This window comes from Siphateles boraxobius, unplaced genomic scaffold (assembly GCF_051911475.1).
Source record: "Siphateles boraxobius isolate OS27281-9 unplaced genomic scaffold, OSU_SipBor_1 24, whole genome shotgun sequence".
Taxonomy (NCBI): domain Eukaryota; kingdom Metazoa; phylum Chordata; class Actinopteri; order Cypriniformes; family Leuciscidae; genus Siphateles; species Siphateles boraxobius.
The window spans coordinates 7,673,940-7,699,057 of NW_027508855.1; the positions used below are offsets into that span (position 1 = coordinate 7,673,940).

General features: G+C 36.9%; 2 protein-coding genes across 3 annotated transcripts; one reads left to right on the top strand and one right to left on the bottom strand.

Moving 5' to 3' along the window:
• Positions 1-194: 194 nt before the first annotated feature.
• Positions 195-7,346, bottom strand: ercc6l (excision repair cross-complementation group 6-like). The gene is made up of 4 exons (XM_077241143.1): positions 7,220-7,346; positions 7,028-7,069; positions 3,869-5,621; positions 195-2,935 (listed from the first exon to the last, which is right to left on the bottom strand). Exons 1-4 carry the CDS (start codon positions 7,261-7,263, stop codon positions 491-493), a joined length of 4,284 nt encoding a protein of 1,427 aa, XP_077097258.1. The 5' UTR covers positions 7,264-7,346; the 3' UTR covers positions 195-490.
• A 494-nt stretch (positions 7,347-7,840) lies between these two features.
• On the top strand, positions 7,841-24,872 carry arap1a (ArfGAP with RhoGAP domain, ankyrin repeat and PH domain 1a). 2 transcript variants are annotated; one of them, XM_077241144.1, is made up of 29 exons: positions 7,841-8,236; positions 9,403-9,438; positions 9,785-9,870; positions 9,999-10,100; positions 11,790-11,859; positions 13,526-13,646; positions 13,772-13,968; positions 14,051-14,160; positions 14,408-14,607; positions 14,694-14,779; positions 14,912-15,094; positions 15,191-15,365; positions 15,468-15,575; positions 15,887-16,022; positions 16,121-16,223; positions 17,301-17,475; positions 17,611-17,820; positions 18,525-18,740; positions 18,848-18,953; positions 19,217-19,364; positions 19,989-20,051; positions 20,248-20,331; positions 20,445-20,562; positions 20,979-21,092; positions 21,586-21,716; positions 21,884-21,966; positions 22,098-22,133; positions 23,829-23,892; positions 24,038-24,872. In XM_077241144.1, exons 2-29 carry the CDS (start codon positions 9,427-9,429, stop codon positions 24,065-24,067), a joined length of 3,267 nt encoding a protein of 1,088 aa, XP_077097259.1. In that variant the 5' UTR covers positions 7,841-8,236; positions 9,403-9,426; the 3' UTR covers positions 24,068-24,872. The 2 variants fall into 2 exon arrangements, with proteins under 2 accessions (XP_077097259.1, XP_077097260.1); XM_077241145.1 differs by lacking the exons at positions 21,884-21,966; positions 22,098-22,133; positions 23,829-23,892; positions 24,038-24,872 and having other exon boundaries at positions 20,979-21,084; positions 21,586-21,704.
• Positions 24,873-25,118: the final 246 nt, after the last annotated feature.

Below are 25,118 nucleotides of genomic sequence, written 5' to 3' on the forward strand. Positions count from 1 at the left end.
AGAAAACTTAAGAATATTATATATATATACATACATACATACATATATATATATATATATATATAAATAATATTCTTAAGTTTTCTTAATTTTAAGTTTATATATATATATATATATATATATATATATATATATATATGAAATGTAGATTAATATCTGGAATGAAGCAAAATCAATTAGGAAACAAGCTATTAAACCTTTTAAGAATTTTTTTTTTTAATATATTTCAGAATAGGATCAATTGAACAGTTTTTAAACCAAAGAAATTAAATACAAATGTGCATAAACCAAAAAAACAACAACAACAACATCCATGAAAAGTCCATATTTTTCTTAACAAGTTCCTCTGCTCAGTTCTGTATGTTTCAGTCACATTCAGTCTGCAATTTCTTTTTAACAACAGGCAGAGAAAAAAAGGCATGTCCAACAATTTGTCAACAAGATAAAGATATGATAAAAGTCTTATACGGCGGTGTACATTTTAATTTCCCTATTGGCTAAGTTGCCTGTACAATTGAATAATCAAGAGTTGGATTTCAGCGTCACCAGTATTAATGTCTATTGCCTTCAGAAAGAAATCCAGAGCCACCTGCTTTCTCCCCTCTGCCAAACTCTGTTTCCCAGACAGTACCAACGACTCATATGTGTTCTCAGAGGCTTTAGCAGCAGTCACTTCACTGCTTGTGGAGCTAACAGGAAGAATGTGTGTTTCCATAGGGAATGTTTTAGGGGCACACTGTTCCATCATTTCACAAGAGTCTAGCTCGACATCAGTAGTCGTTTCAAGCAGGGCGCTGTGCCATTCCTGGTCTCCTCTTGACTCCACACTCTCTTCCACCTCCTCAAATTCCTTGTCACTTTTAGACTCTTCTGTGTTTAAAGTTTCTCCACTGGGCTCCTCTTCTTCCACCACAGACTCATCTGCATCGGTTTCACTATCTTCAGATATCTGATAGGATTCGGTTTTACCTCCACTGGGCGGCTCCTCTTCCTCCACTGATTCATCTGCATAACTTTCATTTGCTTTAGATATCTCATAGGATTCGGTTTTACCTCCACTGGGCGGCTCCTCTTCCTCCACTGATTCATCTGCATGACTTTCATTTGCTTCAGAGATCTCATAGGATTCGGTTTCACAGTTACTAGGGTCCTCCTCTTCCTCTACTGATTCATCTGCATGACTTTCATTTGCTTTAGATATCTCATAGGATTCGGTTTTATCTCCACTGGGCGGCTCCTCTTCCTCCACTGATTCATCTGCATGACTTTCATTTGCTTTCGATATCTCATAGGATTCGGTTTTATCTCCACTGGGCGCCTCCTCTTCCTCCATTGATTCATCTGCATGACTTTCATTTGCTTCAGATATCTCATAGGATTTGGATTTATCTTCACTGGGCTCTGCTGACTCTTCATCAGATTCATTCTCCAGCATGGACACAACGAAGGACCTTCTCGATGCAACAGAAGTGTTCAAGCTGCGGTGGAGTCGAGCTCTGTCAGTCAAAGTGGATTTTGGTGTGGAAGAGCCCAACCTGCTTAGGCCATCAGCTAATGGACTACTAGTTAAACATGGCTTCTCCGATTCATCCTCCTCTTCTTCTTCTTCAGTGTCAGAGATGACCTGCCTTTTCTTTCTACGAACAGAATGCAAAAAGGAGTCGTCCGCAGGTGTGTCCGGAGCAGAACGGATCCTCAAAAGAGATTCATGCTTGCTGACTTCACCGTTACAGTTACTGACTTCAGCATTATTATGGTTGCAAAACTCACTGTTGTTATAGGTACTGATTTCACTTTTGTTTTGTTTACCATCTTGTCTGCTGTCATGGATACTTGCTTCTTCCAGTCTTTCTCCACTGATATCCATCTGAAGTTGAAACTCAGGACTTTCCTCTGCTACCGACTCCTCCACTTCACAAACTTCTTCTTCAACAGAGAACATTTCTGCACTGTCTTCCAGCTGCAGGTTAAAGTTTCCCTGAAGCATTTCCACCTCTGCTTTAAAAGACTCTCCCGCTGTGGCCTCATGTCGAGAAGGGGGTGAAGAGAGAACCGTTAAATGCGGCTTGTCTGCCTGATCCTCTCTATTATCAAGAGCATCAGACGCTACAGAAAGTTCTTCCAAATTTGGAAACTGGTGAGAAGGACTTGAGAAGCTGTGCTGTGAGTATTGAAGCTCAGATGCTGCATTACCGTACAACTTGTCAGCCTCATCTGAACTGTCATCCAGCGTGATCACATGGCGAGCTAGCTTGTCGGCATCAGAGCTAACCTCAGTCTTTAGAACATGAACATTTCTTTCTCCACCAGAACGAGGAGACTCCTTTTCCACTTGCACTTCTTCACCTACAAATTCCACTTCTTCACCTACAACTTCCACCACTTCCTCAACTGGCGGAGAGTTCTGCTCATCTATCTCTAGTTCCGCCTCATCGAAACTGTAATGAGTCAGATCCACCGTCACTGGCTCGTTTTTGATACGAGGAGGGGCCGGCCGGTCTCTACCAGCAGATTTCGGTTGCCCTGTTTGCCTGAGCCAAGCCGGTTCGGTGTTCTGGGCCACGCTGCCCATGAACTGGCCATTAAGTTCTGATTCTGCCTGCATGAGCTCTTGAGCTTTCTGGACACGCGTTTGTATGTAGAGATGGGACTCTTCATCCTCAGGATTATCTTCATCGGCTGCCGCCTCTTTAGAGAACATGAGGTCATGGTCGGAGATGCCAAACATCTCCATGCTGTGAAGGCGAGCGATGTGCTGGTCCAGGTTGGTGTCAGAGCGGCGGTTTTGTGAGTGCATCGCCTGAAGCTGCTGCTGAGTGGAGGAAGAACGTGTGTCTTCGAGTTTAAACAGTTCGCGTAGCTCCTGCTTGCTGAAGTATCGGAACGGGTTCTTCTTATCTCCAGTTGTCTGACGGATGAGAGAGTCTTTAAACACCTGCAGATATAGAAACACAAGGGAGGGGGGGAACTGTTACAGGTACAGGTACTGTTTTCTTTAATACATTAGAATAGAAGAAAACTAGCTTTTAGTTCTAATTACTACATGACATAAAATCAATTGCTTGCCAAAAGCTGAATTGTTGTACTTAACTAAAAATTATGCCTGGAAGCTGCATCAACACTTAACAGTCTTAACAGTACAATTTAAAAAAAGTATTGTGATATAGCTAAGTACAATGATTAAACCACAACAGGATAAGATTTAAGAAATACAAATGGTCTACAGTGAAGTTTCTGAAATTGGGTTATTTAATATGATCACTTTTTATTTTAAAATTCAATTGTAAAATTACAATGTTAATATATTTCTGCCTTAATTTTTTTAATTAACATACACATATTACTTAATATAATTGAAAGTGATTGTATTAAATTAAAAAAACAGCATCATGAATTTTAAAGTCTAATTAAGTGAATGTAAAAAGCTAACACAATTGAAGTGGACTAAAAAGAAACAAATACAATTGTTTTACTAACCGGTACAATACAAATGCAGAGAGTACTTTTTTTTTTACTTGGTTCATATTTCCTTTAAAAAAAAAATGTCTACCAACCTAACAACTTTAAAAAGTGAATATTGGCAAAACATTTATTTAGAGACATTAGGCAATGCTTGTTAGTTTGTAGTTTTTGTGCATCCGTTTTAGTGTGATTCAAACTGTTCTTCTACCTTTTGTCTGGATATCCAAGCAGCAGCAATATGAAAAAATTATCATATCTCATTCCAAATTACAATCACAATATATGATGATGAAATAATTACAAAAGCATTTCTTGGCCAAATCATGTACTGTAGCCCTGAATCTTTTTTTAACCCTGAAAACTACAGAGTGAAGTGAAGGTCCTAAAGTTAAGATTTTTAATTTACCTGTCTGCGGTAGATCTTCTCCTCCACAGTGCCACAGGTGATGAGTCGGTAGATGAGGACATTTTCAGTTTGGCCAATTCGATAGGCACGATCCACAGCTTGAGCATCTGTTGCAGGGTTCCAGCTGGGGTCAAAGATCACAACACGGTTTGCTGCTGTTAACGTGATCCCGACTCCACCCACCTGAGTGGTGAGGAGGAAGATTGTGTAGCGTTTGTCTGTCTGGAACAGCATGATACGCTTCTCCCTTTCTGCCAGTTGTGTCACTGTGCCATCCAAGCGCAGCAGGCGAAAGTTTTTGTTACGCAGGACACGCTCCATGATGTCTAACATCTTCCTTGACTGTGAGAAGATTAGGGTCCGATGCCCCTCTTCACGGAGACATTCCATTAGAGACACAAGAAACTGCAGCTTTCCTGACTCTCTAACCAAAGTTTCATCTGAAATGTAGTCGATCTGACTCACAGCTGACTCGCTTTCAATGTCTGGATGGGTGGAGTCAAAGGAGGAACCTTGTTCCAGGCCTAGTTGAGTCACGGCTCGATTCGAGAGGAGTCTGGGATGGTCACAGAGCTTCTTCAAAACTGTGAGCTCTGCCAGTGGCGACCTGGTAGTCATCATCAACTCCTTAATATGCTCCAGCGAGATGAACTGGTTATAAATGTCCTCCTGGACTGAACTGAGGTACGTCCACACAATGAGGTCGTTTTTTCGTGTCAGCGATGGCATCTCTACACCTTCCCTGGCGTTTGGACATTTGTTCTCTTGATCTTCCTCGTCTCTATAGCCTTCTTTATGTTTTTGCTTTTTGTGTTGAACATCTGCCTTGGTCCGCCTGTGAAAGTAAGGTTTGATGATGTCCATCAAGTTCTGAGAAATCTTCAACCCAAGAGCTTTCTCCCCAGGCGTGGCGTCTTTCTCCCTTGCACGCGTGATTGGATTCTCATACTCGGTTTTGAATGTTTTAGAGGTTCCCAGCAGCGACCCCTGGCAAGCGAAGTCAAACAGTGCCCACATCTCTCGTAGGTTATTCTGTACAGGAGTGCCCGTAAGTAGCACACGGTGTCTAGCAGGTATGGCGTGAGCACTTTTAGCAGTTTTAGTGGATGAGGTTTTGATTTTGTGGGCCTCGTCCAGGATGACATAGTCCCATTTGAACTCACGCTGGTCATATGATGCAAGGTGCTCATAGTTGTTGATGAGCATCTGGTAGGTGGTAATGATAACTCCTCCTTTGCGTTGGATTCGTTCCAGATTCCTGTTCCGCTCAGCTTTGCTTGAGCCGTGAAACTCTTTCACCCTCATTCCGGGGGTCCACTTGGCAAACTCACGCACCCAGTTCTTTATGAGCGAGGTTGGCATGACTAACAGGGTATGATTGGCCAGCTCTGCATCATACATCCCTGACAAAAATGAAATGACCTGAATGGTCTTTCCGAGCCCCATGTCGTCGGCCAAGATTCCCCCTTTTCTTCCATCTCGGTGGAGACTGTACAGGAACGCCACACCCTCTTTCTGATGGTCATACAATTTGTCGTAGAGCCCTTTATAAAGTTTCAATCCACAATCATTCACATCCACAAATTCTTCCTCCTCTTCATCTTCCTCTGCATCTCTCTGAATGAGATCCTGTATGGCCTGGACCCGTTTCTTAAGCTTGTCACTCGGCTGTAGCTGGTAAGCTAGCTGAAACAGTTCCAGGGCACGAGGCAGCTCACCACACATGGCAGCTTCCTTCCCCTCCTGCCGGTACCTGCAAAAATAATACAATAACTGTTACACAGGAACAACAAAAAATACACTTAAATACTAATATCAAGCACACTAAAATATGCTTTTTGTCAAACGCAAAGTTTGTAGGTGGCATAAATTCAACAGTTTTTATTCTGACTGAGAAAAAAATAGACATTTCTGCAAGCTGAACATTTCTTTTTAAATATTATTTACAAATTTGTTAATACCCTAGTCAGTCAGAGCCAGAGGTGACTGTACAAGTGAAGTTGTCCGTTAACAGTTGAATTTTTTTTTTTATATCAGGTCAGAGCAAGTAGTCAGATTAGTTTTAAATTAAATTTGCCCTACTAACTATATACAAAATTTATTGGCCAAAACAATTTGTTTGTATGTTAAGACTCCTATATAAATATAATCTGCGGGAATGAGCTGTGCCGCTTCGTCTACTTCATACTCAAACTCATGGTGTTTTCAGCGTCTCACAAACAATACAAGGACATGAGTATATGAACATTTCCAGAGCTGCTCTGAGAGAACGGCTGATAAGCATCATTTTATTTGAGAAAATAACATTGTCAAAGACACTCTGGGAACAGGTCTTCTCTACAACCTGTCAAAATAAAAGATCGGTTTAACTAGGAGAAATTATGAAAGAAATAGCTTATATGACTTAAGCCTACAATAGAACGCACTTCTCAGAATAATAATAAGACAATTTATTGAATATTATTTATTATTTAGGGAATATTTTTTGTCCATGATTTAATTTAGTAAATCTGTTTTGATTTCTAAATATAAAATTTTCATTAACTTAACTGTCATTTTATCTGATGATAATAATAACAAGAATAATAATCACCACCATAATTTAATAATACCGTTCATTTATTTATTTTTTAATAATTGATTAATACTGTAAGCCGTGATATTTTCTGAGATGGTTATCATAAAGTGAAAATCTATAACCCGGGAGAGTCCCTCACCTGCGGTTAAAAAAGAAACTCAATAACTTTTACTCTGAGTAAATTTTAAATGAGCTACTTTTTACGTAGATTTTTAGACCTTTAATTTGACTTGTACTTAAGTAAAATTTCATTGAAGTAATAGTACTTTTACTTGAGTAGAATATTTTAGTACTCTTTGGTGTATTCACCAAAAAGGTGACAGCTAGCTGGGTCTCCCAATAGGTATTAAGTTTGTGTGGGAGGGTATATTAAATACATATCTACATCTGACATTTTTTGTATGATAAAACAAAACAAAAAATATACAAAGTAACAAATTCTGTGGTTTTAAGGTATCATTTCACATGACATCAAATCAAGCTGGGCAGTAAAATACATATTCTGGCTGGTAACACTGTCACCCGAGATTAGAACTTTAACAGCAGTGATGGAAAATTACATTAGCATGGTGTTTGAGTACCTGTCGAATTTGTCCATCTTTTCCGTGTCTAAAGACAGATATCTGCAATAAGAGAGAAAAAAACACACAATCAAAGCTTGTTCTAACTTACAAGCTAACTTACATGCAACAACAATTTTACGTCGTAATCAAAGTTCTAATGTATTGATAAAAAACGCAAGAGGTACATATGATTGATATTTTATGACTCACCCTTCTAACTTGTTCGTGAGTTCTTCAACTTTATTGCTTTGCATATTTGTATTTATTTTTTATGGATGTTCATTGAAAAACGGCATGTATGTCTCACCACCTTACCACCTCGACTGCGGAAGTGGCTTTGAGTTTGAACAAAGGTTTTGATGTTCGCGCGCAGCTCTCCTCCAATCGCTTGCTGCACTACGGCGCATGCGCAGAGTGTTTACACATTTTGTCTACGTTGGCAACTGTGGCTATAGACAGGGGACTGTGGCACTAGATTTTCAAATTGTAGCGTTCGTACTTACAAGTCTAGCTTTCCTCCTTTGTCTAAAACCGCAATAAAAAACTTAGAATACCACTTTTTTTTTTCAATGCAAATATAAAAATCTAGTTAGCCTACATTTCTTGCAAAAACACATCTTCCATCGTAAATAGTTGACAGAAGAATTGTGGTACAATTTGAACTTCGTGGTGACCGCAACTGATACTGATCATATATGACAACCTCAATCAGAACTCTTATAACAACCCCTGCTCCAGCCATTAGAGGGCAGTATGCACACATACACGATCGTTAACGTCAACAAATTGTCTAAATGTGCATAGTTTCTCAGTAGTTGTTCGAGACGTGTAGCAGTCAGTAGGGAGCATGAGACCGAAAGCAACAGTCTGGATCTATCCTCTGTCTTCAGAAGTAGCTTATCCAACATTGTGCCCTTACTGTGTTTCAAAGATTTCAAAAATGTTCAATTTTAGAAATTCAACATTTATAAGCTTCCTCTAGTTTCAAAAAGCAATACGTTTGGCCAATAAATGTTTAGATTAGTTGAACTCAGAGGATTGAAAGCAGTGCTTTTGATGCGAAAATAATAGTTTTTATAAAGTTATCTGAAGAATTGCAGGTATGGTTCTGTAACCGAGTCATAAACTTCCTCATTTTCCAAATAGAGCTCTGTGGGCGCGCGCGTGTAGGCTACATTTATAAATGCCTTGTAATGATGGGCTTGGCGCAGATTTGACTGCTCACAGGTAACTTATTCTCTTCTTTTATCTGTTACTAACACCATAAACTGTAGCACAATTTTATCAAATATCACTATAAGTAATGATAGTAGTAAGGATGATTATATATCATAATCCTAGATTTTTCAATAAGAATGTGTTGTTTTGAAATTGGATGTGTTTTACATAAAATGTTTCTTAAACACTAGCTCTTGAGTAAACCATTCACTAGTTTAAATCTATTAAGTTTTTTACTCTGGTTGTGATCTGGTTGTGACCAATATCTGATATTAAACTAATCTTTATTCCTCTGAAATTCACATTAAAGTATGAGTGTCTATTTCTGCACATGTGCATTTTTGTAAACAGTTACAGTTTGTAAACAGTAGGTAGAATGTTTCTGTTATGACCTCAGATTTGTGTATTTGTGTGTGTGTGTGTGTGTGTGTGTGTGTGTGTGAGAGAGAGAGAGAGAGTGCTTTTTATTGTGTGTGCTTTTTATCGTGTGTGTTCTTGCACACAAGCGGAAAATTTTAGCTATTATCTTGGTTTCATGAAGAACACCAATCTGAGCTTACTTCCCATTCTTTACCACAGTGAAGAATAGCATTATTGTGTGCACTGAAAGGACTATTGTTACTTCTGATATCTGTCAAAGGTTGTATGTTTCTTAATGTCTGAGCTGGGGAACTTTTAGAAAGGCTGTGCATCAGGTTTGGTGGCTTCATTGTGTGTGTTACAGTAAATTTGGGTGAGGCGGAAGAGATTTTTTTCTATTTCTGTAATAAATATCATAGCCTTACATCAGGGTTGATGGGATCAGGGTTATAGGTTATACAGTATGCTAAGCGTTGTCCAGATTGTTGTTGTTTTTTCGGAGCATTTATGTAAATTGGGCTGGAAATATTCCTTATAACAACTTAAAACTAATGATAAAAAGTATTATCCTGAATCATATAATGAAGACAACCAGACAACTTTTTTTTTTTTTGAGATCCTTCTTTTTTTTATTATGTCAAGACTCAAGATGGCTTGAAACTGTGCCAGGAAAAACCTGATCATCCTGTATTCTATAGATATTTCCAATATGTTTAAGAAGCCACATGTTACTCATATGTTCTTCATTGTTTTTTTGTTGGTTTATGGACTTGTTTTGATAGTTAATTGATTAATGTGTTCTGCGTCCTTCAAAGGTACACACACCACAATCCCAGAACATGGCTTCAAAGGTAAATTTTGTGTCTGTGAATGAGTGTGTATATTGTTCTGTCTATGTGACAGTTGGTTAAATAGCCATTCTATTGGGCCTGTATGTTAGAGAGAATGTACCATTCACACTCACAACTGTGCTATCAAGTTCATCATAGTACATCTTTAGTTTTTGTATAATAAAAATCGTCAAAAGAACAGCATTTTTATAAAGAATTTATTTGTAAAATTATTAAAGTCTTTCATGTCACTTTTGCTAAAAATAGTTTTCTATTATTGAATTGTTCTATTCTTAATGACCCCAACATTTTAAACAATGGTGTTTTTATTTATCATTTTCATGAACGGTTGTTTGTCTTCCAACAGGAGGATCTATTGCGAGACATGCAGAAGTGTTTCATCAACCTGAAAGTTGAAGAGGACAAAAAAGAGACAGTCCCTCAAAGAGAGCGGTGTGTGCATGATTTTTTAATTCTGTTGTGTGGATAATTTTATTTAGTTTTGTGTGTTTACTTGAGCCTGCAGTGGAAGAGAAATGAGAATTATTCTGTTGTATTAATACAGCGTTTGTTTATCTTAGTGAGGACAGTATTGATATCCGATGTACAGAGTTTCCTGATTTCTCAGAGGAGTGCCGTCAGATTGTTAAAGCTGGCTGGCTGGAGAAAACTCCTCCAAAAGGGTAAAGAGTTGTGACTTTACTGTTTTTTACGACTTTATAACTAAGCCTCTTTTCTGAAAGCTGTGGTTTAAAGGGGTGGTAAAACACGATTTCACTTTACTAACTTTAGCTAGTGTGAAATGTTGCTGTTTGAGCATAAACAACATCTGCAAAGTTACAATGCTCAAAGTTCAAAGCAAAGGGAGATATTTGTTTTTAAAGAAAAGGACTACAACAAACGGCTGGTAGGGACATCACGACATTCCTCCCAGGTTAGTGACACCAGCAACCCTAAAACCCCGCGCCCGGGACACGCAGTCCATGTTGAGAAGAGGGAAAGTTGTTGTATAAGAGTACATTTGTGAGTCAGCTCAAACTTTAGCATCCTTCTTTTCACATGCAATAAAAAGTCACTCTGTGTGCATCTCACAACAGTTCCTATAGAGCGATTTATAATTATCACGACAAAATATGCTAATTGAAGATAGTTAACTCCACATCAGCAACATAAATTCATAAACTAACCATTCAGAGACATCCTTTTGCATTCTACATGTTGTCACTTCTTCTTGAGTCTCTCCATCTTTGTCTGACTCTGTTTTAACATTAAAGGCAGTTTCTGTCATTTTAGTGTGTCTGCGTGAGGTACTCGCAGCTGCTAACACACAAGAGCTCTTGAAACCCCGCCCTCTGAGGCAGCTCATTTGCATTTAACCCTTTCACACGTAAGTTTAAAATATTCTAATTTACCCCCCAGCGTGAGTTTTTCAAGGCGACCGTTATTTAGAACTTGTCACTTTAATGTTTCCATGGTGACGCGTCATTGCTTGTCACGTGACACAGCGCAACCACAACACAGCGCTGAATGAATGATGATCTGCTTTTATGTCATTTCCCCTTTTTTATTAAAAATATTCACAAATGTATTAGCCATAGCATGAAACACTGATATTCCGATTGTCAAATATGTGCAAGTGGATGTGTTTTGTTAGTTGAGCTGTATGCGCGATGGGCAGCGCCATGTTAGTTTGTTTCACAGTTCAGAGAATCGGATCTGTTGGATTTACACGTCAATTCCTCCACTTCTCACGAAATGCATGAAAGTAAGTGGCCGGTGAACTGGGAGAAGAATAGGGTCAAATGTAAAGCTACTTACACAATGTGTATCTGATATGAATAAAACGTGTCGTCTTATTATAATGTAAAGGATTATTATTGCCGCTTCCATAGACATCAGTGTGTATTTTACAAACTCAAAATCATTGTTTTGCTAGTACTTGTATTTAAATGTCTGAAACCTAAAATAAACATTATGTGGTTGAAAACACACAATAGTTGTGATATATGACAGCACTGACTGGGTCCTTCTCTGGCTCAGCGCCAGCAAACGCGCGAAAGCACGTTTGAATTTAGCAGTTGATCACGTGATGCACTGACCGTTCTAATCACACCGGTGTGATCGTACGCTCCAGGGACCAGCCAAGACTGATCACACCGGTGTGATCGTACGTGTGAAAGGGGTAAAGGGCCAGGCACAAAACGGTGTGTTTTTGCTAACCTTGGGGTATTTTGTGCTAAAACTTCACACACAGACTCTGGGGACATCAGAGATTTATTTTACATCTTGTGAAAAGGGCATTTTACCACCCCTTTAATTTATATTTATAATTATTATATTTATTTTATAATATTTGTGTTTGTAAATTTCAGTGGCAAGATTTATCAGCGTCGATGGGTGCAGCTGGATTCAGAATATTTGAGATATTTTCAATACATCAAGGTAAAATAGATGAATAAATCAATCATTCAGTTTTTTCTTCTCTATCCATACATCCATTCTGTAATCTTGTGAGTAAATATTTTGCAATATCCTCCTGGTAATTAAAATCTTGAATAAGATCCTTCCAATCAGAATTAATATATAGATTTCCTCTTTCACCAGAGTCTTTCTCGTTCACCATTCCTTTCCTTCTAGAATGACTATTAAAAGTCCAGTCTTGTTTTATTTAAGGAAGTTAAGTATTTCTTGTACAAACAAACTAGAAAATGGTCGGAATGAAGAGAGAGGGGATGATGATAATTCCTAAATGATGATACACATTAAAAACGAGAGGATATGAAAGCTGGAATGTTTTTTTCTGGTTTTGGTTATAATGATTAAATCTAGACTTAAAGTTTCGGTAATTTCGAAAGTTTATCAATTGCCTGATGTTTTTAGAAACCTTAGTCAAGTCACCTTTATTTATATAGCGCTTTTTACAATACAGATTGTTTCAAAGCAGTAAAAAAGTTATTAATTTTGTTAATTTATTAATATATATAGCCGCTCTGGAGAAAACAGTGATGTCATCGTCCAGCTCAGTTCAGTTCTCATATAAGTAGCAAGGAACTAAAACTCCATCAGGTGACAGAATGGAGAGAAAAAAACCTTGGGAGAAACCAGGCTCATTCGGGGGCCAGTTCTCCTCTGGCAAACGAACAAACAGTGTATGATTATGATTCAGGCAGCATTACAGGTCAGAAGTCAGTTTGGATTGGGGGTTTGTTGAGGATCAGCGCCGATGGCTGTCGTGTCGATGAGGACTTCACAGGGGAGAGACTATTGACACAATCTCTGCTGACACTTTAGGGATGTTGTGGACGTGTCTAGGTGCAGGTCCTCCATCTGATCTGGATGCGGCCCATATCCGTCTGACTACAGTAAACCTCGGATAAACAGAAAGACAAGCATTCGCGTAGATGCCATACTTCTTATGATGTAACGAGTGCATCGGGTGTTATAAGAATTAGGAATTGTTCCTGGTTCTGGCTGATTTAGTTTAAGCAGCCTAACAGCACTTACAGTGTTCAGAGTCAGACTGTAAAAAAGAAAAGAGGCATATATTGAAAGTTGTACACTCGCTCTGAGATAGTAATAATCAAATAATAATTATCAAGAATGACATTTTTCTCCACTGCCAGTCCTCTGCACTCCAACTTTGATTTATTATTATAACTTTTACTACTATTGTATCATTACTCAATAACTCTGTAAGTTTTGGCCGGTACTGATTATCTGATAATGTTTTGTTTAAATATAAAAAACACACTATAAACTAAAAATATAATTTTAAATACTACAGCTGAATTTAGGCACCACCACATTATAATGTACAATACTATACTTAATGAGCAATAGATGGCCCTAAAGGCAAATTAATAGTAAAAAATAAAATAAGGGGAACAATTCAATTCCCAAATATGCTATATGTATCCCTGATTCTTTTTGTTTTTATATTTATTTATTGAGTATAGCGTTTATTGTTTACAGTATAGCATTGTTCATTGTGTGCCTTTATTGTCCTGTTTGCAGACCCTATGAAACAACATTTGAATGGAATTTCAATAAACTTGCCTCAAGTTTAATACAGGGTGTTAAAGAATTTCTCTTTCTCTTTGTGTGACAGGAGGTGTACTCTAAAAGGATGGTGTCTCTGGAATCTGTTGATAAGGTGGTCAGTGTTGGAGATTTACGATTTGAGCTAAACAGTCAGAGCCGGACTTTCCTGTTTCGGGCAGAAAGCACTCGTGTGTAGCCTATCTGTCAATGTTTTCTTCTGACCACCTTGCAGAATGTCTCTGACACATCTTTGTTCTTAAATTCAGGCTGTGAATGATTTTCATACATTTATATTTTGTGTGTATTTTCACAGAGGAAAGAAATGACTGGGTGGGTTGCATTGAAAAGATTCTTATTGATCACAAAAATAGTCTGGAGCCCCGGAATCGGTTCTTTAAGAACGGTAGTGTAAATATTTGTTTCGAGGGCAACCTGGAGATGTTGTCACCACGCACCAAAGTCTACACACTTATCAGCAGGGACAAACTGTTCCTCTTCAGAAGCCACGAGGTGTGAGTCTGAATGTGAATAATTTCTAAATGTTTTGGGGGGTTCATTTCATAGATTAGTTGTGTTTATGTTTTGTATATAGGAATATTTTCAGGGTGTAGGCATCACTGACATAGACATGCGAATGGCCAATGTGAGAGATGGAGAAAACAAGCACTCTTTCACGCTCACCACTCCGTACAGAGCATTCAGGTAAACGCTGCAACTTTTCACACACAAAACTGAAAAGTATTTGTTCAGTTATTTTTGTATTATTTATATACTACTATAGTATTTATTAATATTTTGAATTAGCTGCTTTAATTTTTATATTTTCAGTAAAAAAAAAAATATATATATATATATATATATATTTGTATCAGGCCCAGCGCCACGGACCATGATTTGAACCGAGGATTGCTTTAACTTCATTTGTATGCTTTTCTCTCTCCGTTTGTAGTTTTGTGGTGAAATCAGTGAGTGAGAAGCAGAAATGGTGCGAGTTACTTAAAGAGTGTGTGAGTCGCTCTCTGTCATGTGATGGAGTGTGTGAGAGCATTTGGCGTGTGCCATCAAACCGTTTGTGTGCAGACTGCAGCTCTTCGATGCCAGAGTGGGCGTCAATCAACCTGTGTGTTCTGCTGTGTGAAAAATGTGCAGGTACACACAACTATTAAAAAATGACAGCAGCAGCTATGTACTGTATATGTCCGCTCATTAATGCGTACACATTTGTGTGATAACAGGTGTACACAGAAGCCTGGGCCAGAACGTGTCAAAAGTTCGCAGTCTGAAATTGGATGAGCGAGTGTGGACTGATGACCTCATCAGGGTACAATGAATATGATGCATCCAGTCTATATGCTTCCTCAGTTACATCTAAGAGTTATATTGATGCTTTGCAGTTACAGTTGTGCTGTTCTATTTCTGGATGATGTCTGATAATCTCATTTTGCGTTGCCAGGTTTTTCTGCTGTTGGGTAACGGCAAAGCTAATCAGTTCTGGGGAGCGAATATTCCCCCGAGTGAAAGTCTCAGTGCGAATGCTAACAGCGAGCAACGTCTCAAACACATAACAGCAAAATACAAGAATGGAAAATATCGCAAATACCACATACTCTTTGGTCAACAGGAGGCGCTCAACAGAGTAAGTCAATTCTATCTAAATGGCAAATAAATTACACTAAATGCACATCGAATGAATGTTCTGCTCTCTCATGTCTGGTTTTTCTGGGTTTCTTAGGCTCTGTGTTCAGCGGTGCAGTTTTCTGATTTGTTGGATACTCTCTCGCTGCTGAATTGTGGGGCGGATATCAAGTGCAACACTGGTATCTCAGAGTTCCCTTCTCCACTGTCTCTTGCAAAACATAGTGGCCAAACGGTTCAAGCGGAGCTACTTATGCAGAATTTGAACTCAGGTGCACAAATACATACAAAACTCTAATGCACAGTATATGTGTTTAGAAGTTCCATGGGTTCAGCTTTTATGTCTAAACTCATCTTGTTTTGTTCTTCATCAGAGTCTTTTACGCCAGTGGTTAAAGATGTGTCCATTCGATCCCATTCTGGCTGCCTTTTTAAGACTGGCTCATCAACTCGGCCAATCACAGACCACAAAACCAAAGCAGGTGTGTGGACCCCTCATAGTTTCATTGGTTTAATAAATTGCTCTATGATGACTGGCCAGTGAATCTCAAGGATACTAAGCCTTGTGTGCTGGTAAGGATGTGTTTGTCTTCCAAAATTAGACTAAAGTTAAACTTTCATATCATGAAAAGTCATGAATAAACATTTATAATTACATTTTAATCATATTAACCTATATATTGTTTTAGGACATTTTCAAATGTAATAGCTTACTTTAGGTTTTAGTAATCTATAAGGTTTCATGGTGTGTGTGTGTGTGGGTGTGTATGAACCTTTTGTGTGACTATTGTAGATTTCGCTCAGCGTTGGTGTTGTCTTGGTGATGGAATGTTTAACTACTTTAAGAATGAACAGAGCCACGCCAAGTGTGGTGGTATGAAGACCAGTGAAATCATCTGCCTCTCTGTCAACAGCCCAGGGAAACATAGGTAATAAACCGTTACCTTCAACCTTAATTAAGTTTACTTTTACCACATGAATCCATTTGTGCGCTATATTTATCATGTCCTCTCTAATTGGCTGGCAGCTATGAGCACACCTTTGAGTTGTACTCTGAGGAGGGGAAAGTCTACCTGTTTGGAACCGATGATGGCAGCATTGCCAAGAACTGGATTCGGGCTATTGCCATGGTGAGCAAATTATTTATTTATTTAGTTTTTTTTTTACTATAAACACAATTTTGACCACTCGTTTGAAAATACCACATTGTGAGGACAAACAAGCTGTAGACTAGGGGTTTTCAAACTGGAACAAAAGGGGGTGCTTTTTTATTTAAAAGATATTAATACTTTTCTTAAGCATGGACACAATAAATTAACATTTAAAAGGATGGTTCACCCAAAATCGAAAAACCTGTCATCATTTACTCACCCTGAAGTTGTTCCAAGCCTGATTGAACTTCTTTCTTCTGCTAAACACAAAAGAAGATATGTCGGACTGTAACCAAACGACCAATTGATGGGCCCCATTGACTTCCATAATTATATTTTTTCATACTATGGAAGTCAGTGGGGCCCATTGAATATGGGTAACCAAACATTCTTCAAAATATCTTCTTTTGTGTTCAGCAGAAAAAAGAAATTCATACTACTGGGTTGGAACAACTTGAGGATGAGTAAATGATGACATCATTTTCATTTTTGGGTGAACTAACCCTTTAAGCCGTAAAGACATTAATACTGTTACAAAATAATTATATTTCCCATTTATCAAAAAACCTGAAAAAAGTATTACAGTTTCCACAAAAATATTAAGCAGAACAAATGTTTTCATCATTAAGTAATAATAAGACAAGTTTCTTTTCCATCACAGAAATAAATTACATTTTTAAATATGTTTAGTAGAAAACAGTCATTTCAAATTGCAATAATATTTCACAAGATTATACTGTTATATATTATGCTATTATATTACACAATATTAATGCTGTTTTACTGTATTATCAAATAAATGCAGCCTTTGTGTGCATAAGAGACTTCTTTAAAAACATAATATCTAATAGTTTATTATTTCTAAATGTTCATCTCTACTTCCTTGCAGCCTTCCATGCATTGTTCTGTAAAGCTGCTTTATATTATGCAAATATCATTATGAAATAAAATGGTTATCTTATATTCTAATATTATATTCTATATTCTATATTATATTCTATATATCTTATATTCTAAGCAAAGGAGACAAATAAACGGACCCACTTCCTTATTTAGGCTGTGCTGCCTCCTGCACTGTTTGATGTGTGTGGAAGCTGTGATCGTCTGGGTCGCCTGCGCTGCACCGAGGGCAGCCATGGCATTGGTTGGTTTTGCCTGAGCGGCTTCAAACTGCATGTGTTACTGGAAGACAACGTACAAACAATCGATCTGCGCAAGCTGATCACATTCAGTGAGTTACACCACACAGTTAAAGCACACAATCATGTGCCGATCTGAGACAATATGAAATGTATATTTACTGTACGCTTATATATATATATATATATATATATATATATATATATGAATGCGTGTGTGTATGTAGCTCTCTCTGACAGTTCTGGCTCCTTGGTGATGGTGTGGCGGGGTGGACCCCTGCATTTGCTGGCTGACCGCAGGCCTCATTTTGTGGGCTGGCAGACCTTCATTCAGCAGAAATCCGGTGCTGGAGATCAGCCGCTATCCCAGCAGCAACTCACTGAGCTGGGTGTCCCTGTGACTATTGACCGCTGCCTGGACCATGTAACACGTTATGGTATACAAACACACATTCACATTACAGAAGAAAGAACAAACATTCTGTTATAGACATGAAAATGTATTTAAAATATGACAAAACAAGCATTAAAATAAGCTAAAACATATTTTTAGTTATGCTAAGCTCTAAAGTATTTAATTGTGTAGAAATTGTGAGTAGGTGAGCCTTAAAGTCAAAAAGGTTGAGATACACTTGTCTATTGTTCTTTGTCTATTAAAGTCGACATAAGACAGAAGTTGTGCTAGTCTTTTCTTCCCTATTGTGATGTATATTAGAGTGGAATGGCTTCTTAAACAAGAAAAATGAATGGTGGGACTTGATTTTGTCCATCGGACCACCATTGTGGTTTGGGGTATCTGCAATCTCATATGAGTAAGAGGGAAGAGAAGAGAAGAGATCTAGCTGCAAGAAAGAAGGGAAGATTACAAGGGCACATGAATTTAAAAATAAATAAAAAATGATGTGCGGGGATAAATAATTTATACAAAATACTGGAATATTCCATAAAATATAAGAATTGTCCATTTTGAATTCATGGTGACTTTAAATTCTAATTAAACCGTACTCAACTAGATAAAATTATTTTTCTTCATGCTGCCACCAAGTAAATCAGACTCCTAAAAGTAGGGAAATAGAATTGTATAAAATAAATGGCAATATTTGGTATACACAAACATAATGTCACTTTTTTTTTTTTTTAGGACTGTTGTCACCAGGAATCTACCGAAAGAGTGGCGTTAATTCTCATGTGACCAAACTGCTGGAGAGATTTCAAAATGATGCACGGAGTGTAACGTGGTGTGAGTCTGAGTATTCTGTGGAAGATGTGGCCGACACGCTAAAACGATTTCTCAGGGAGGTCAAAGACGGAGTGTTTGACGGACAAGAGAACAGCGACGGCTGGCTTAGAGCTGCAGGTGAATAAAAATTGGAGTAATGTATGATGAGATATTTAAAACTGCTTAGAAAGTGGGAGTAGCCCAACACTACTGTAAGGAAGTAACTTTTTTTTAACACTCTGCAGGTCTGGAGAACAGAAGTGAGAAGATTAATAGATACAAGATTCTCCTCTCAAACCTCCAAGATGTTAACAGAGAAACACTCAGAGTCCTCATACACCATCTGGTTTGGTATATTATATGACATGTGACCTGCTCAGCTGTCTAAAAGCTACAAAGTACTAACCAAATCACTATAAAACAATAGTTTACTTTCTGATAACTTCTAAGCATCCCTAAGACTAGATAGGATAGATAGTTAATTAATAATATGCTTTAAAAATATTTCTGTGACTACGACGTTGATTTGAATTGATCATAAGGAATGTAGTTGGATATCTAGTTATTGTTAGTAGTACATCCAAGACCTTAACCTGAAATTTCTGCTTTGTCAGTGTTCAGCACCTGTCTGATGAGAATCATATGACTGTACGAAACCTTGGTATCGTATTCGGTCCAACACTTTTTAAGATTGACGGAATAGATGTCACAGCATCTCAGGTGGTGGAGGAATTGATCCAAAACTACTGCAGCATTTTTAATGTGAGTCTGTCTTTAATGTTGGTACTTAACAATCATCAATGTAACTAACTAATGTGATAAATCATTTATTATTGTATTAAGTTAAAGCTACATTATGTAACTTTTTTCAAATCCAAACATTACGTCTTTACCCTAATATACTTTGATAAACTTATAATACTTATTAAAATGTTAGAGTTGTCGGCACAGATTTTGCAGGAAATTGCATACATGCGTCTTCACCCATGCATGTCACATCATATCTGTACACAGAAAAGAAGCTCCAGTTGCGGGTAGCATGAAGCTGAAAGTTTCTTGTCACAACAAACAAGAAAATGAGATTATGGGTTATTGAAAATGGCAAACCTCCAGTGAATCAACCATTATAAAACAAATAAAAAAGACATTATTTACTTATTTACCAATCTGATAAGATGTCCTGTATCACAAAATGCGTGCAGTTTTACTTTTTCAACTGCTAGAGGTCCGAAAACTACAGTGTGGCTTTAAATGTATATTGACATTTGATACACACTGACATAGAGATCAACTGATGCACTTATCAATTAAATATTAATTAGGAATATTTTGAATATGGTGTTGATAACCTGAAGAATGATGACTGAGATGAAGCTTCTTTCACAGGTCTCAGACTCTGACCTTCAGAGGCAGCTAAACATGACGTCTGTCATCCTGAAAAAGTCCCAGGTCAGAGTTCACAAGACACATGGGCATTATTATGTTAAGGGCATTTTTAAATGCTGTTAATAATGAGTTGTAAAATCTGTGTGTCTGTGTAAAGAACTCCTCATGTTGATTTGATGGCAATACTGAATAAAGTATTTGTTGTATTATTGTATTTCTGATATATTTGACATTAATTGCTGACTTGATTATATTTCAGAGGACCTTGAGTCGAACTCCATCCAGCACCATTTGTGCTGTTTACCTGGAAAAGAAAGAGAAGGATGCAGTGGTTCTCGTTCAGGTGGACATTTAATCCTAACTTAAATTTATGTAATTATCTACTTTACCTGTTTTTACTACACCTCTGTTTGTTCCAGATCATTGTAGAAGTTTTCTTTGTGTGTACTGTGTTAGGTTGCGGCGGATATGACCGTATTCAAGTTGGTTTCTGTGGTTCTGGAGCTTAAAGGAATTCAGCAAGCCAATGAAGAGTTCTGGAGCTGCTATGAGATTCTAGAGAAAGAGGACATGGGTAAGATTTGATCCTGTTCTGAAAGTGTCACTGATCAATGACACATGAAAATAAGAATGACCTTTCTGTTTTTTAATATTTTAGTTGTTTTTCTGATTGATTCATTCATTTTAGTGTCATGTTGATGTGCTTCATTTGCTTAAGTTTACTGCTTTAGTTCTAGGTTAAGAGGCAAAAAATACTGGTTTCAAATTCAAATATGACACCTAAATAATTTTAGATCATACTAACTTGGCCATGAAACAGCCACTAAACAATTGTCTGCTTTTGGTCCTGTGCAATAGGGAACAATGACAAAGGCTTTAATTCTTCTAACATTCTTGGTTTAAATTAAAAGTGCATTTTAACATCATAGTTGTTGTTTAATTTTTAATCTAATATTTTGATGAGTGGGATTTTACTTTATTTTATAATAGAGAGAACACTGCATTACCAGGAAAGAGTCTTGCCACTCTATTTCTCACATAGTAGTGACTGCTACCTGTTGATTAAGAGGAATCAATACATCTTCAGCATCATGAGGTACCTGGGTATGTCTTGTCACACAAACACCAATGCATAATGTCTTTGAAAATCAATTTAATTCATCACAGATGATGAGAAGGGTGAAAAAAAATCAATGTGATACATCACAAGATATTCCAAAAATATTGAAAAATACACATTTAAATTCTTGTTTACAATCTTAATTTATCTGTTTGCATTCAGAAATAGTTTTAACTTTTTTAATATCCTAACTTTTTTACTGGTAGTGTAATGTACATAATATGGTGCAATATAGAATGCACAACAATTAAGTGAATAAGAAACTACATCGTGAGTAATAGTCTTGTGCTTTAACATTGCTTAAAGTTGTTTTAGGAGCAGTGCATTAGTTGTTTGTTAATATGCGTGTGTGTGTGTGTGTGTGTGTGTGTGTGTGTGTGTGTGTGTGTGTGTGTGTGTGTGTGTGTGTGTGTGTGTGTGTGTGTGTGTGTGTGTGTGTGTGTGTGTGTGTGTGTGTGTGTGTGTGTGTACGTGCAGAGGATAAGGTGAATCTATGTAAGAGTGGGCCATTGCGTGTCTGTGAGGTTAAAAGTGAAAGTAGCAGAAACTTCCACCTTCGTCATTGTGAGCTGTCTGGCAACACCTTCAGACTGCACAAGGAACTACAGGTGTGTGTAAAAGTGTAAACATTCATACTGTATGGTTACACACCAGCTGCATTAAGCATAAGAAATTCATAAACGTATCTGAAGCAATAAAAACTGTCAGACTGCATGAGTGAAAAACTAAAGAGAATGAATCGATCTTTAATCTCTGAAGTCTTCTGCTCTTTCAGGGTTCTCAGTGCGTGAGGGAATATCCTGCCAAAGAGCTCAAGCTCTATCATGGTTGCCGAAGCAAACTGCATCCACCCACCCCGTAATGAACTGAGAGCACCTAAACACAACATCTACTCCAGAGCTTTCTCACTTATCTCATAAGCATAAACTCATGTTCTGAGATACAGTTTGTGTTGTGTAGTAATTTATTTTATTTTATTTTATTTACAGATGGGGACTAATGCTGATTCATGACAAGCAGCAGTGGTGAGTATGTAGCAGATTTTTATTTAGTCTTCCTCAATATTGAACATTCAGTTGAATATGGACCTCAAACATTTCCATCAAAAGTATTTAGCTGACATATGAAGCAACATGCAACAATCTAATATTTATGGAGCCCCTAAAGGGACATGGTGGACAAAAAATATGGGATGGGAGGAAAAAATACTTTTCAGAGCTTTTGCATTCTCTCGCAAAACTTTTGTTTTTCACGCATCTGTCAATTTTGAGATTTTTGGCTTTTCATAAAGTGTTTTTTCAGACTAGTGGAAAGAAAACATCCAAAATACACTTTTAACTGAATCTTTTAGAGAACTTTATCTATTTGCGTCTGTAGATTTCAATTACAGAATCTTTAAAGGCTGTTTTCTCAAAATGAGTTTTTCCTCCTACATTGAGACGGATATCTCCACTTCAGTAGCACCAAACTTTACAGTTTTATTCTCATTTATATTCTGAAGGTTTTTACAAAGGGGTTTGAACATATATAATTTTCATATAACATTTTATTCCTAAAAAAAGGTGATTTAAAAAAAAAGAAAATCATAGTAATGTAGACAATGAGCTACAACCTAATTTTCCTTAAAACGAGCATTATAATATAAACTGATCTCTGAGCAGGTGGCTTGTCCAAAGGGACCGTCTGCAAAGTTCAAAACCCAAAAAGCGTTACTACAAAAATTGTCATTAACTTCAATGTTACACACTGTAGTGTCACCAAATTCAGTTTGAACATCAATGGTCTCTTACTGGTCAACTACACTTAGTTTGATAAAATGTCTTTTTGCATAATTTATGATTATTTATCATGAAATTAAAATGAATTAGGTATTGCGAGAGAATGCAAATATCTTTGCGAGAGAACGCTAAAGCTTTGAAAAATATTTTTTCCTCCCATCCAATATTTTTTCCACCACCATGTCCTTTTAGGGGATTCGTAAATATTAGATGTTTTTTTGTTCTTAAAAGCACAATGCTGCTCTGCTCCACTCCATTATGCACCGCTCTATAAAACAGTGCTCGTCAATGTCAAAATGTTTAAAATGACCAATCAAATCAAAGAAGGTGGGCTTTACTGTACTACAGAAGCCAAGCATGTACAGTGTGACGCTTTAGTTGTGTGATGAAAGATGAAATTAGCTAAACATTAAATATTTGACTGTTTTATGAAGTGTTAGGTAGTATTAGAAAATGAAGTGTGAATGTGTTCATATTGTGAATGAACTAAATGAATGTGGAAAGTCTTTCAGTAAAAAATATATTTACAAATAGTTCAAATGCATTACTTTGTTAATAAATTCTAGTTGTTTTGCTATTTTTCTTATTAAATCCATCAAATCCCTTTAACTCTGTAATTGCTTTCAATTATTATCACTAGTATATTTGTGACAAGACCCTACAAAAATGTTTTCCCCAATGTTCCAAAGCTTACAGCCTTGTAACAAAGTACTCATTCTCAGTAAGAACATCATATAATAATTTATAAAATATAGTTTTGATAGGATTTTTTTGGGAGATCCTTGTTCTGACCTGTTTTGTTATAATAAACAATGACTAGTTACTAGTTGACCAGTTAGACAATTTATTTTATTAGTTGGCTACATCCTTGAACATTTAAATTCTACCACATCCCCTTGTCCCTGCTCACCTTATTTTGTCTCTGGATCTTTTTTCTTTAAGGTATCTGTGCTGTGATAATGAAGATGAGTTGACTGAGTGGACAGCCACATTTTACAGCATCCAGGTATAGTATCTGGCACACAAAGTCTTATTTGTTTGAAATCTAGTTAAATATACATAAAAAAAGAAAAGTGCAGAACAATATGCATTTAAAAATGTGACACATTTTTATAGAACCAACTAAAAGGTTTTTAATTTCTTATTCATAGTACAATGGTGACATCTGGCCCTCCTGGTGAAATAACTTCAATACAGTTGATGGGTTGGATAACAGCAATTTATTCTGATGGAAGAAACTAAAAATGAAACATCACATATAAAAGTGTTTCTAAAATTATTACTAGCCGCACACTGACCTCTTGCATTATATGTAATGTGACAATGATAAAATTCCTGTATCTTTGATTTCTGTATTTTTGGCATCAATTGCCAAAAAAATACTGTACCTCATTTCTGAATCGTATGTATGCTGAGTTAAATACATAATGTTTTAAACAAAATTTCCAGTGTAGATTAAAAAAATATTAGAAATATAAACAAAAGTCCTTTTGGTTTGGAACAACATGAGGATGAGTACATTTTGATGCGGATTTTGGGGGAACTAAACCTCCAAACTTTGCTGTTTCTGAGAGGAAGTGTTGTGACCATTTTGGTGTTAAAAATTGTGTGTCGGCTACATTCATGCATTTGCCAGGAACTTTTATCTGAAAGACATTGCATTTAAACTATATATTTAGCATTCCTTCAAAGTGAGCTACAGGAAACACCTTAGGTAAGTATAGCTGAAGTTGGTGTGCTCAACATCCTACTTTTGTCACCACAGGAACTCACTCCTACTTTGATATGCATATACATATTTGATCTGGTATCTGAAATTCAGCTCCCCAGAGAAACAAGACCAATGGCAGGACTAATGAAACTAAAAGTTGTTTTTTTTTTCAATTTCTTCTTGTGTTGACTGAATTCTTGCCAACTAGGTATGTAATTACTCTTTTGAAATGTGATTTTGTTTTTTTGATCGCAATAAACTAAAGCATATCTGGAGTAATGTCATTTTGAGGTGAGATAAAATATTTATATTAGTATTTTATTTTTTAAACACTTTTTTTTACTCCGAGTACACATTTTATGAGTTTACACTACAGTAGTGTGGTTTGATTCAACCGAATCCAATGATAAGTTGTTTTCTTGAAAGATGTAAGTTAAAAGGGCAAATCTTGGATTAAAATATTAATAACTGGATTTAGAGTTTTTTTTTTTTTTAAATTTAAAAATAAGTTCACTTGTACA

Coding starts and splice junctions, on each gene's coding strand:
- arap1a (XM_077241144.1), top strand. Junction 18,954..19,216: donor CTCATACACCATCTGGTTTG/GTATATTATATG, acceptor CTGCTTTGTCAG/TGTTCAGCACCTGTCTGATG. Junction 20,563..20,978: donor TCTAGAGAAAGAGGACATGG/GTAAGATTTGAT, acceptor ATTTTATAATAG/AGAGAACACTGCATTACCAG.
- ercc6l (XM_077241143.1), bottom strand. CDS start 7,263: ATGCAAAGCAATAAAGTTGAAGAACTCACGAACAAGTTAGAAGG. Junction 5,622..7,027: donor AAGATGGACAAATTCGACAG/GTACTCAAACAC, acceptor TTATTTTTGCAG/GTACCGGCAGGAGGGGAAGG. Junction 2,936..3,868: donor AGAAGATCTACCGCAGACAG/GTAAATTAAAAA, acceptor CTATATCTGCAG/GTGTTTAAAGACTCTCTCAT.